The sequence below is a fragment of the Panthera onca genome, chromosome D2 (assembly GCF_046562875.1).
Source record: "Panthera onca isolate mPanOnc1 chromosome D2, mPanOnc1 haplotype 2, whole genome shotgun sequence".
Classification (NCBI taxonomy): Eukaryota; Metazoa; Chordata; class Mammalia; order Carnivora; family Felidae; genus Panthera; species Panthera onca.
The window spans coordinates 54,180,357-54,194,246 of NC_138349.1; the positions used below are offsets into that span (position 1 = coordinate 54,180,357).

The following is a 13,890-nucleotide window of genomic DNA, read 5'->3' on the forward strand; positions in this document are numbered from 1 at the left end:
TTGGAGTCATTTTTGACTCTCTGCTCCCTCACCAGTTTTTACCTCCAGTATGACAATGAGTGGCTTCTGAACCAATTAAGAACTCATAAGAGTGCCATGTTGTTTTAGGAAATGACCAAGTAGGCTTGTGCACTTAGAAGGTGGATGTGAACTGGGGGTAGTAAATGGTGTAAGCAGCATAATTACCCATCCTGGATGAGGTAGTACTTCAGGATCTCGTCGATCTTGGAGGTGGGGGTGGCAAAGCAGCTCTCCACTAGGCTTTCTAAGCCATTCACGTGCACGACAGGCTCAATGCCAAAGTAGAGGGAGTCTCGAAGCTTGAGGGTGGGCAAAGCTTCCCGGTAAGGCTCTTCAAACTCATTGTCCTTGAAGATCTCCAGAGTGAATGGGAAGATTCCATGACTGCGGCCCATGATTTCCAGTGGGGTATTTCGAAGGTTAGGAACGTAGCCTTCTGAAATGGTGTACAGGCGTGGAAACTCGCAGGTCACTGGGATCAGCAGTTTGCTGGTTCGGATGATGATGTCCCCGCTGCTCCCTGGGGTCTGCTTGGGTAGACCTGTCACAAGGTTGCTTGCCACGATCTTGTCATTTACCACCTGAGCCGGGCCAGGGCCAGGAGAAGAAAATATTTTATGTTTATTTCTAAGGAGTTCCCCATCCCCACCTCCCAAACCCTGCCCCACTCCTGACTGTAACATTCTCTCAACTTCTATTTACATCAAAACACATAAAAGATTTGGTTGCTGAAGACTGGAACTGTTTTTTTTTTTTAATCACTTCTTTTTAGCAAGATGTTCTTACTGTTAAGAATTTTATATACTACTTCATGGTCAACCCACGCATTCCTTTGGAGTATTACTCATAAAACCTGAACTATGCAGAATCAGCAAATTCAAAGCTCTGGTGTTTTAGGAAGGAATGGCTTCTATTTTTTTTTTTTCCCGGACTCCTAGACCTGCTGATCAGGCTGCGGCCTGACCTTGTGCTGAACTCATCCACAGGCAGAACTTCAGCTATCACATTTATGCAGATGACTTTCAGTTCTTTGTCTCCAGCCTTGTCTGCTCTCCCGGGTGCCAGCAAATCCAACACACCACGGGGGCCTTTCTACTTAATCATCTACAGATACAATAAACACAATTTGCCTAAAGTGGGACCACCTTCTCCTGAGATACCACCCCCATGTCTCAATCTAAGTTCAATTGGCTCTCTGATTTCTCTCAGTCGAATTCAGCAAATAAATATTTATTTAATCAGATGGTCATGAGAATCTCTGCCCTGATCTCCTGGATCCAGGTCCCCTTTTCTCTATCCATTTCTCATGCTTCTGATCTCATCACAACAGTGCCTGCAACCCCCCTCTATGGTATAGAGCCCAAATGTCTCACCCTCGCACACAAGGCAGATCTTTGGAAGCAGTCTCGCACCCGCACCCCCATCCTACCCTGTCTACTTTTCTAGTTTCCTTTTCCAATATGAATTCCTTGCCAGTCAGTCTGAACTGCCCATTCACTCAGCATAAGCCTTAAATATTCCCATCTCTGAGACTTGCTCACTTGTTTCTCATCTGAAATGCCCTCTCCTCTCTGTATAAGCCAAACACATGCTTCTACTCCAGTTCAAGTCCCATTTGTCTTGACATCCCCAATGTTTGTCCCTTTCTAGACTGCTATAGCACCTGTCATCTGTATCACTGTTTCTTTCTTTCTTTTTTAATTTATTTTTGAGAGGGAAAGAGAGGGAGAGAGCATGCATGAGTGGGGGAGGGGCAGAGAGAGAGAGGGAGAGAGAGAATCCCAAACAGGCTCTTCACTGTCAGCACAGAGCCCGACGTGGGGCTCCATCCCAGAAACCATGACATCATGATCCGAGCTGAAATCCAGAGTTGGACACTTAACTGACTGAGCCTCCCGGGTGCCCCTCACTGTTTCTTATTTATATTGTGTGTGTGTGTGTGTGTGTGTGTGTGTGTGATCTCAATACTACTGTGTATGTTCTCAAAAGTTAGGAATCTTATTTCATATATCCCTCAGACTCCAATGCAGATTCTTGGACAAAAATACAAACCTTGAACCTCTGTCTAGTTTACAACTCGAACTCATTTGTTACCTCATAAATGAACTTTCATCTGTGTCATTTGCTTTCTTCAAGTAAAATAATTGGTCAGAGGAGATGTGACCAGTCTCCCAGTGCTGGTGCTGAGGCACTCGGGAAAATGTCTGTACACATTGGAGAGACAGGACTATTTAAGAACACAAAGAGCAGAACTCTTCTTACCTCTCTGTGCTCACAGTGCCAGGACCACGGCAGATGCCCAATAATATATGTGTTAAATGAACGGCATATGATTCTTTGAGCTCCATTATTTAATGTGGAACTATTTCATCTATAACACAAGCCACGCTGCATACCTCTGTCAACTACCTCCCAAATAACTGGCTTTTGGTTATTCCCCAAGCGTCCTCCAGGAAGAACCTACATTGACCACTGTGCCACACGTCTTGAGGGAGAAGAGGATGTTGACGTGGGTGCCGTTGGATACTCCTCGGCAGGAGGTGTTGGTCAGGAAGAGCTCCAGACCGCCAACCAGGTCCCTGGGGATGCTCACTTCAATGGTATTTGACCTGCACAACACGGGGACTGCGGCAGAAAGGGGGCTACTGTTAGAACTGGGAAATTTGAATTGGGAGAAGGGTAAGGACGGTGTTTAGGGGAAATAATTTTAACCTCACACAATTTGAGCTTTTTGTTTTATCCTTAAGAAAATCTATGAGGCTCAAAACAAGTTGGTGAATGAAACCAGGACTCCTAACTCCCAGGGTTGTGGTCTAATAATGATCCTCAAATAATTGTTCCCCGAATGAGGAAATATTGTGTTTGAGTTTCAATTTAACATTTATTTCAAAGTGTGGATAGCATAGTTCCATGAACTGAAACACCTAAAGGATTAACTTTTAGCACAAACACAATTTATTGGCAATACAGAAAAAGTACTGCTTTGATGTAGGCTTAAATTACATAACAGTACTGCTCTGACTTTACCATTAATTATGTCTCATAAAACAGAGGTAATAAAAACAACGTTAGTGCACTTGGGAAAGAGTTCCAAATTGTCCTTGCATTGTTCAGTAAACCATAAATGCTGACTATAAATTCCGCTTTAACTTAATATGAAAAAGATTGCTTTTCTTTAGTGTTCCTGTGTTCAGTTTTCCAGACTCTACAAATACCCGAAAAGAAATACTTATGGGTACTGTCAGAAAATATGTGAGGACAACATCAATATGGGAGGATATATCATAACAATAACACAGTATAAGGAAATCAGAGATAGGTGCTCATTAAATATTTGCTATGTGAATGAGTTAATATTCTGGACATAAATAACTAGATTTCCAGAAAATAGTTCTCAGAGAATTGTTGATGCTCATATTGTAATTGTAGGGAGACGAATCAGCTCCCTAGGGCTCTCAACTTAGTTTCACCACCCAATTATCTGTTAGAAAAGAGAGGAACTGCATCAGTGTCTTAGACTTCAAAATTAACTATTAGTTATACTGCTAATAATAGAAATTAGAGAAAAAAATCAGAAGTAAAAAGCAAAGGAAACTGTATGGACCATCAATCCCATTTCTGGGTATTTATCCAAAAGAACTGAAAATAGGATCTCAAAGAGATATTTGCACACTCATGATCATAGCAGCATTATTTGCAATATCTAAAATGTAGAAGTAACTCAAGTGCCCATCAATGGATGAGCCCCTAAACAAAATGTAGTATATAAATACGGCAGAATGTTATTCAGCTTTATGAAGAAAGGAAATCCTGTCATATGCCACATGGGTGAACTTTGTGCTAAATGAAATGCTAAGTGAAATAAGTCAATCACAAAAGATACATAGTCACATGAGGTGTCTAAAGTAGTCAAACTTCATAGAAATAGAAAATATAATAGTGGTTGCCAGGGCAGGGGGTTGGGAAGGAGGAATGGGGGGAATTATTGTTTAATGGGTATTGAGTTTTAGTTTTGCAAGATAAAAACATTCTGGAAATCTGTTGCACAGCAATGTGAATATACTTACCACTACCGAACTATACATTTGAAATTGGTTTAGATGGTCAATTTTCTGCTGTATTTTTTTTTGTACCAGAATTTTTTAAAAAGCAAAAGAAAATGAACTTTTTGGTACTGCTGTTTAGAGAGCTTCTCTTTTGAATGATCCCAGAGTAAAGATGCAGAGATATATATACACTGTCAAAAGAGCTGGTGCTCTACAAGATGGGAATATTAACACACTTGAGTGAAGAAGGCAGGGAGATTCACGGAGGAGAGCAGAGATTGAGCGCATCCATGTACTACCTTGGCATGTGTGGTTATCCTCAGACAGCACCAAGCCCCGGGGACATTCACACTGATAGCCCTTCTCAGACACAAGGCAAAGATGGCTGCAGCCACCATTGTTATTGTGGCATCCTTCAATGTCTGCAATAAAACCAAAAGAAAAGGGAGTGATCTTGCAGGCCTGTTTCCCAAGAATTCTGTTCTTGGGCTGGCACTTGGCATCAGGGAATATATTTGACTCATTGCAGTATCACTGGGGTCTAACCCAGTCACTGAGTCATGTAGGGAAGTCCACACAAAAAATGTTTATTAAGTGTTATAGCTAGAAAGAGCAATCTTAGGACATCTAAAGCTCTAACCTCTTAAGCTGGTCATTTTGTAGAATGACCTTCAATCTGGATTTGTCTGTTTTTCTCATGGTTATATGACAGTTTTGGAGAGGAAGACCCAAAAGTCATTTCTTAGTTGCTGTAATTCACCCATTTTGAAATTTTATAGCATATGACTGATATAAAAGGGACTGACAGAATATAAATTCAACTAGACTAGAGAGACGTATCCATTATTGCCAGTTGGTTGGATTGCCAGACCCTCTCCTCAAATCTCTAGGAACAATAGCACTGGGATACGTGCCTTGGGCTGATAGCACACTTATAAAACTGAGGCCCAGGGGCGCCTGGGTGGCTCAGTTGGTTAAGTGTCCGATTTCACCTCAGGTCATGATCTCACCGTTTGTGAGTTTGAGCCCCGCGTCGGGCTCTGTGCTGACAGCTCAGAGCCTGGAGCCTGTTTCAGACTCTGTGTCTCCCTCTCTCTCTCTGCCCCTCCCCCATTCATGCTCTGTCTCTCTCTGTCTCAAAAGTAAATAAACGTTAAAAAAAATTAAAAAAAAAAAAACCAAAACAAAAAAAACGAGGCCTGGATGACACACTCTCACATACTCTTTGTGACATTCCTCTCTTGAGGTGTTTTTTTAAAGTTTCCTTTAAAAAGCTTTGCATTTTGGGGTGCCTGGGTGGCTCCTTCGGTTAAGCATCCGACTTCGGCTCAGGTCATGATCTCGCGGTTTGTGAGTTTGAGCCCCGCGTCGGGCTCTGTGCTGACAGCTCAGAGCCTGGAGCCTGCTTCGGATTCTGTGTCTCCCTCTCTCTCTGCCCCTCCCCTGCTCATGCTCTGTCTCTCTCTGCCTCAAAAATAAATAAAACATATAAAAAAAAAAAAAGCTTTGCATTTTCTTTCTCTTTCTCCTTCTCCTCTATTTCCTTCTTCCTTTTCCTCCTCCTCCTTCCTCTTCCTTCTCTTCCTCTTCCTCTTCTTCTTTTTTAGTAGGCTTCGTGCCCAGCATGGAGCCCAACATGGGCTTTAACTCACAACCCTGAGATCAAGACCTGAGCTGAGATCCAGAGTCAGACACTTCAGCAACTGAGCCACCCAGGTGCCCCTAAAGTTTTGCATTTTCAAAAAGCATACTCAACCAAATGAACAAGAAAAAAATATTCAGTTGAAAACTGAAGAAACTACCACACGATTTCATAGTTAGTTGGGAAAATTAATGACCTTTGTGGGCTCTAGACATTGTGAGGGGTCATCAAATTCCGGCATAAGTTTTACTGGGACACAGTCACGCTCATTCATTTACCAATTGTCTGAGTGCTTTCTCACTACAGGGCAGACTTGAGTAGTTTCAACAGATTCCATACGATCCCCAGAGCCTAAAATACCTACTATTTGGTCTACACAGAAGTTTGCTGCCCCTGTTCTAGGGGTAAGATAAGTAAAGGGAATGCTTTCAAAGCATCTCAGATGCTCAAAGAAAGATGGAAACTGATTTCCAGTTATAGTTATAATTCTCAGTTCAATAACAGTTTAAAAAAATTAGTTCCTTGGAACATTAGTAAATTAACCTGGGATCAACCGATTTTTGTGAAACATACAAAGAATACAAATTTGCAGTGAATTAATCCTTGCAAAACTTAGGAAGTATTAGGCTATTACCTGTTTACAAATCTGGATACTTAAAAAGGATAAAAGTACTACTATTGGTTTTTGAAAGAGCTGAAAATGATATAGAACAATGTAGAAGGCAGCATAAAAATATACTAGAAAATGTTAAATCAACATTAATGGGATTTTTTTTCTAAAAATGATCTTCCTTAAGTCAATTTAATTTCTCTGGGTCTCGATTTCAATATTTATAAAAGGAAAGGGTTGGACTAAATGTTCACTCAGGCTATTTGTAGGTCTAAAACTGCAAAGCACAAAATAAGTTGAAATTCTAAGTTGGCATAAAGGGTTTAAGTCTCTTAGGAGGATATTCCAAATGTTTGGATACATCTGGCAGGTGGGATTGTGGGTCATTTTAGTTACCTTTCATTTATTCCTCTGTATTTATTTTCTTCTATGAACATAATTTTCATAATAAACAAAACAATAAAAATTACATAAAATTAAAAAGAGGCTTTTATTTTAAAAAAGAAGATATAATTATTTAATGACTAAAGAAACAAATATGTTTGGACTATCAATAAAACTTAAGGGTTTCAAATATGCATCTTAATGCTAAAGTATACCTGATATATAAATTTTGTCTTCTCTTAAGATACTTTCAATCATGATTATTAGGTTTTAAAATTATATGAAGATTAACACTAATACTGCCAATAAAATGCTTGCAAATAGTTACAAATGCTCCTCATGGAACATTTCATTAATATTTCAATATGCAAAGATTATTACATAAAATAATTAAGATTTAAAGAAGATTCAGGACATTATCCTTACTCAATAAAATTTAAAGTACATTTAGTCTTGTTATAAGTGACAGTAGTTTAATATTCTGGCTAATGGTCCCTCGGTTATTAATGCAAACTTTGTTGCATGGAACAAAATGTAGGAACTAGGCATAATTTTTCCTTTTGGGATATTATTTTATTATGTTGAATATTACCAGAATAAAGTGAACTCTTATAAGCAGTGTTGTACCACAAATTCGATTTAGCCTCACAGACAAATCATAGGTCCTCTGTAAATAATAATTAAGCCACTGATCTCTTCATATAATCTGCAAAGAGGGTTTTTCTTTTTTTTCTTTTGGTCCCTCAACTCCCAATGGTATGAGATTCAGACTCAGTAAAGTGGAAGGGATGACATTTTAGTTGTGATAATTTACAAGGACAAAGGTGTCTTAGAGAAAGAACATTACCTAAGTTTCATATCATTGTGAGAGTACACAACTGCCATTTCAACTATTTGACATACATTACAAATTCTTTTTTATTACTTAATCATATAAAATGTACACAGCATTTCTGCTATTAACAATAGAAAATTTTAGTTATCTTCCCCACAGTGTATTAATCCCCAGTAAATGCAAAGCATAGAGGGGGAAAATAAATGCCTGCATGTGAACCAGGTTCCCAAACTTCAAGATGGTAAGACTCACCTAATGGAACTTGGTAAAAACACAAACCCTAAGGCCCATCTCGCCCCCCTGAACCAAGGTTCCAGGAGAGAGGACTGGCAAGGGCCAGGTTTGAAAGCACCCGGGTGATTCTCCTCAGCAGGAATGTTTGAGAAACCCTGCTATAACCATCTCTATTATCTTCCTACTCCAACTATGCTCCTCTGCAGCAGAGGCGTCACCTAGAAGTTATTTAGAAATGGATTATCTTTGCCTGGCCCCAGATCTACTGAATCACCGTCTGTATTTTAACAAGATCCCAGGTGATTTATAGGCACATTAAAGTTTGAGAAATGCATAATACCCTATTTTTTCCCCCAAATTAAATGTGGCCCTTGGGGCACCTGGCTGGCTCAGTTGGTAGAGCCTGTGCCTCTTGACCTTGGGGTTGTAAGTTACAGCCGCACGTTGAGGGTAGAATTTACTTAAAAAGAAAAAAAAAAAGTGGCCCTCTGCCTCTTGCAAAATACAACTGCCTTTATCTTGAAGATGAACTCAAAACCGAATTCTGCCTGCAACATGACAGTCCCCAATGACGGTGAACCCCTTTTGTCATTTCTTTACATAGCCCATCTCTCTCCTAATGCTGGACAATTTCATGAACATCAATCAAAGAGTAAGCCAATGGTTTAGTCTGGGATCTTGATCTGAATCCCTTCTTACCCATTCTCACCTTCACACGTCTTGCCATCACTTCTTAGCACACGGCCAACCCCACAGTCACAGCGATACGAATTTTTCAGATTTACACAGATCTCACTGCAGCCACCATTGTTTTGCTCACATTCATTTTCATCTGTAGAAGAGAAACCACCCTGTTTACACACTGTTGAGCAGCTCAATCTTTTCTCAAGCCCCTTAGCAGAGTCTTCTCATCTTTTCAGAGCCTGTCGATACACCAATCCTTTGCTGTAATCCTCATAATCACTTCCATTAACCTGATCTCCTAAACCAGGTTATTTACCCATCTGCCCTCTGCTAGAACAGAAGGCACTTAGTTGTTGGCCAATTAATTCCCTTCTAAGAGCAAAACTGGGGAAATGAAGTTTCTTTTGTTACCTGGCCTCACCTATTTGTTTGTATTGGTGAATCTCACTTTTTCCAGTGAGTTCCTGAAGTTTAACTAAATAAATACAGACTTACAAATCAAACTGTGTTTTAAATACATCAGAGGAACTTGCAGTGCAGAAATGAATAGCTGATAAAAATTATGTGTGAGGCCATCTTCTGTTATAATATGAACAACTGCCCTTGAAGTCTATTTTGAATATTGGAATATTCCTATTTGGTACTTAAGCAATGACTGTTAACCTTTTTAAGAATCTGATAAAGGATAAGTACTCTTGCTATAAAAAAAAAAATGCACAGCTGCTTGCTATAAAAAATGCAAATGTCACTTCCCGTACTTCTACAAAGAAAGAGAAGCTTGGGAGATACATGTATCATGGCTTGGAGTTGGGGATAGGGGTTTGGGATTTGAACACCCACAGGGTGACAGATGGCATGGCCTTGGGCTCAGGAGAGGAGGTGAGCTGCAAATGAAACCCTGCTTAAATCCAGGACCCCAGAAAACATATCCCCAAAATGAAAGGGGGAGTAGAAGAACTTTGCCCTGAGGCCCACGGACACAGTAAGCAAGCTCTTTCTGAGGCCTCGGGGAGAGAAAAATCCTTCATAAACAACACAAACCCCAAGTCAGGCTTTGCTATGGTTGAAGTATGAACTTATAATTCCCATGGAAAATGGGGATCTTGGAGCTGAGAAATTGGTATAAAATTTGGCCTGGACTGGCGCAACTTCTGTTGTGCATGACAGAAGCATTTGAAAAACTGCTCTGTAGTCAAACTTCCACAAACCAGGCAGTCAGAGGGGAGTTCCACAGAAACACAATTTCAACAGGTGGTGGTTTGCCACAAAACACTACGCATGAGGAAATGATCCACGATGAGAATGGCTTGGCAAGATAACAAATGGAAGGCTCTGAACTGGAGATAACAGAATACTCCAGAAAAATCTGTAATGCAATGATCTAAAAAATTACTAAACAGATGAAAGAAAGGATAGTAACCAAGATAAAAGAAATATGCAAAAAGACAAAGTAGAATTGAAACCAAACAAATGCACAGAACTTGTAGAAATGAAAAATGTAGTGCATAAGATTAGACTCTTCACTGGGGCCACTACTGCCTGGCCAGTAGATGGTTACAAGTGCCAGCTGCTTTCCTGGATGTGGCCATACTCTGTCCCAAGCCTGGACAGCTTACCTCGAGACTAATTTTTTTCTTTTTCTTTTTTCCTTTTTTTATGCGAGACAGTAATACACTTCTGATTTAAACCATTGGTATTTGGGAGTTTACTGTCACTTACGGCCTTAGATGCTCTCTGCCCCAGCAATTCTACTTTTATGAGTATACTCTAGAGAAAATCTCACACATGGAGTAAGGTATCATTTTTATGTTAATTTTAAGAACAAAAACAATGGGGGCGCCTGGGTGGCTCAGTCGGTTAAGCGGCCGACTTCAGCTCAGGCCATGATCTCGCGGTCCGTGGGTTCGAGCCCTGCGTTGGGCTCTGTGCTGACAGCTCAGAGCCTGGAGCCTGTTTCAGATTCTGTGTCTCCCTTTCTCTCTGACCCTCCCCTGTTCATGCTCTGTTTCTCCCTGTCTCAAAAATAAATAAACGTTAAAAAAATTGTTTTTTAATTAAAAAAAATTTAAAAAAAAGAACAAAAACAATGTTATATATTGTTATGGGTACATACATAAATAATAAAAGCATAAAAACAGGGACTGGAAGAACACACAGTAGTTTCAAAACAGTGATTACTCCCAGAGGGTGAAAAAGGGAAATGAAAAAGGAGATGGAGTGAGATGACTTCATTTGTATCTGTAAAATTTCATTAAAAAGAAAAAGGGGGTAGCTGGGTGGCTCAGTGGGTTAAGCATCTGACTCTTGATTTTGGCTCTGGTCATCATATCATAGTTTGAAGGTTTCAGCCAGGCATGGGGATCTGCACTGACAGCACGGAGCCTGCTTGGGATTCTCTCTCTCTCTCTCTCTCTCTCTCTCTCTCTCTCTTTCTGTCCTTACTCTGCTCTTGTGCACTCTCTCTCTCTCAAAATGAATACACATCAAAAAAAAAGATTTACTTTTAAAAAAATTCTTATTTATTTTTGAGACAGAGAGACAGAGAGAAAGAGAGACAGAGCATGAATTGGGTAGGGGCAGAGAGAGAGAGAGACAGAATCTGAAGCAGCTCCAGGCTCCAAGCTGTCAGCACAGGGCCTGATGCGGGGCTTGAATTCACAAGCTGAGAGATCATGACCTGAGCTGAAGTTGGATGCTTAGCTGACTGAGCCACCCAGGTGCCCCACAAAAGATTTACTTAAAAAAAAAAAAAAAAAAAATGGAAGAAAAAATGAACTATAGTTAAATCTGGGTACATGAATTATATTATTTTATCATTCTGGCCAATAATCCTGTTGTATTATTTTCTTTTACACTTTTCTTGGACTAAAAAATTAACATAATTTAAAATAATAATTAAAATTATATTATATATATTTTTTAAAATAAAGGAAAACTTACATTAACACAAAACTTTGCCTTTAATTTCAGGGAATTCATGACAGACTTCGAATAGGAACTGAGGTGATTTCCCTACACACTGCTAGGCAAAGATGTCCAACATAAATTGCTAACCAAGAGATGTGTACAATATGCAGCCTTTGGTGTAAAAAAAGGGCAGTAAATAAACATACATATTTACATTTTTTATATCTGCCTAAAGAAATCTTGGGAGCATACATCAGAAAATATTACAAGAGTTTACCTGAGATGGGGTTGGAGAAGGGACAAATGGGACAAATGGAGGACAGAGAGCTAGACATTTCATTGTATACCATTCAAGCTGTTCAATTTGGGACCCATCTAATTATCTTATCTATTCAAATGTTATATTAAAACAAAAGCTGAGGGGCGCCTGGGTGGCTCAGTCAGCTGGTGCTGACAGCTCAGAGCTGGGGGCCTGCTTCAGATTCTGTGTCTCCCTCTCTCTCTGCCTCTCCCCTGTTTGCTCTCTCTCTCTCTCTCTCAAAAATAAACACTAAAAAAAAAAAAAAGCTGAGTAATGAAACAAAGACTGTCTTAAAATGAAGCCAAATATTTCCCAAGCACATCGTGTGTGTGTGTGTGTGTGTGTGTGTGCGTGTGTGTGTGTGTGTGTGTGTGTGTGTGATGGAGAGGGGGTTAGGGAAGGAAGTTAGGGAAGATTACGGGAACAATCATCTCCTATATCCCAAACCTTTTAGCATTAAATCACACAAAGTCCATCATGCAAGATCCCTAAGAGCTGGCACAGGAGGGCATAAACATACTCCATGGGGTTGTCAGTGGGGTTCATTAAGGAGGCTGAAGAACATAAACTTTTCTACAATAAGAATCTTTTTATATTCCTCTCAACTTAATCCCTGTTCCATTTGACCTGTTACTGTTCTTGAAAAGGCAGGTGTGGGCCAGTGTTCCCTTTCTCTCTGGGTGTGTTTTAAGTGTTTATTTATTTTTGAGAGAGAGAGAGAGAGAGAGAGAGAGAGAGAGATCATGAGCAGGGGAGGGGCAGAGAGAGAGGGAGACAGAGAGAATCCTATGCAGGCTCCACACTCTCATTGAAAAGCCAGACGCAGGGCTCGAACCCATGAACCATGAGATCAGGGCCTGAGCTGAAATCAAGAGTTGGTGACTTAACCAACTGAGCCACCCAGTTGTCCCTGGATGTGTTTTAAACCTATTTGAGTCTGAATACCTTAATGGGAAACTAATGTTATGAGTCATAACATTAATGGGAAAAGATATGATCTTCAGTCTTGGGTTTTTTAACTCTATTTTGTTCCAGTTACAGACAAAAACTGAGTGTAAGTAGACAACTCTAGATTTCCTAGAAAATTATCTGACTCCCATTTCTTGCTACTCAGAGAAACCAAAATTATGTTAGTGCAGCTGTAGGAGTGTGTTCTTAGATAATCCTAGAGCAAAGCCATCTGACAGAAATACAAAGCAAGCCACATAAGTAATTTAACACTTTCTAGCAGTCACATTAAAAAAATTCTAAGAACACGTTTCATTTAATCCAATATGTCTAAAGTATTTCCTCTAAATATAAAATCAATATTAAAATTATTGAGATATTTAAAAAAATTTTTTGAATGAATCTAGTGTGTATTTTATACTTACAGCATATCTCAATTTAGATGCTAAATTTCCCTTTCCTTTCCTTTCCTTTCCTTTCCTTTCCTTTCCTTTCCTTTCCTTTCCTTTCCTTTCCTCTTCTTTTTTAGTAGGCTATATGCTGGGCATAGAACTGGAGCTTGAACTCACAACCCTAAGCTCAAGACCTGAGCTGAGATCAAGAGTCAGATTCTCAGCTGACTGAGCCACCCAGGCTCCCTGGTTGCTAACTTTTCATTGAATTACTTGGTTGGGGAGTGCCTGGGCGGCTCAGGTGGCTAAGCGGCCGACTCTTGATTTCAGCTCAGGTCATGTCATGGGATTGTTGTGCGCTCACACCGCTGAGCCTGCTTGGGATTCTCTCTCTCCCTCTCTCAATCTATCTTCCCTGCTCACTCTCTCTCCCTCTCTCTCCTTCTCTCAAACAAATAAATAAACATTAAAAAAAGAGAAATACTTGGTTGGCATTTAGAGTCATAAAATTTACTGTTGGTTACTCAAGTTGTCCCAAACATTTTCGGTTTTCCAATGACTGAATAAAATATCACTTAAAAAATTTTTTTTAACATTTATTTTTGAGAAAGAAAGAGAGAGAGAGAATGGGGAGGGGCAGAGAGGGAGACAGAGGATCTGAAGCAGGCTCTGTGTTGTGAGTGCAGACCCTGATGCGGTCTTGAACTCATGAACTGCAAGATCATGACCAGGGCCGAAATCAAGAGTCAGTTGCGTAACCAATGGAGTCACCCAAACATCCCTCAAGTATCAGTTTTTAAATTAAAATTAGGTAAAATTAAAATTTAGTTTTTCAATCACACTAGCCACATTTCTTTTTTTTATTTTTTATTTTTTATTTTTTTAA

At 39.9% G+C, this 13,890-nt stretch overlaps 1 protein-coding gene across 2 annotated transcripts in view; it reads right to left on the reverse strand.

The window, feature by feature from the left end:
* The window catches only part of OIT3 (oncoprotein induced transcript 3), a 29,440-nt gene that overhangs the window by 8,439 nt on the left and 7,111 nt on the right, over positions 1-13,890 (reverse strand). Inside the window, exons 4-7 of one of the 2 annotated variants that reach the window (XM_060642453.3) lie at positions 8,482-8,604; positions 4,367-4,489; positions 2,486-2,646; positions 187-602 (exon numbers count right to left, since the gene is read on the reverse strand). In XM_060642453.3, the coding sequence (XP_060498436.1) occupies positions 187-602; positions 2,486-2,646; positions 4,367-4,489; positions 8,482-8,604 (823 nt within the window). The remainder of the gene's footprint in view (positions 1-186; positions 603-2,485; positions 2,647-4,366; positions 4,490-8,481; positions 8,605-13,890) is intronic. The other variant, XM_060642454.3, reaches the window with a different exon arrangement.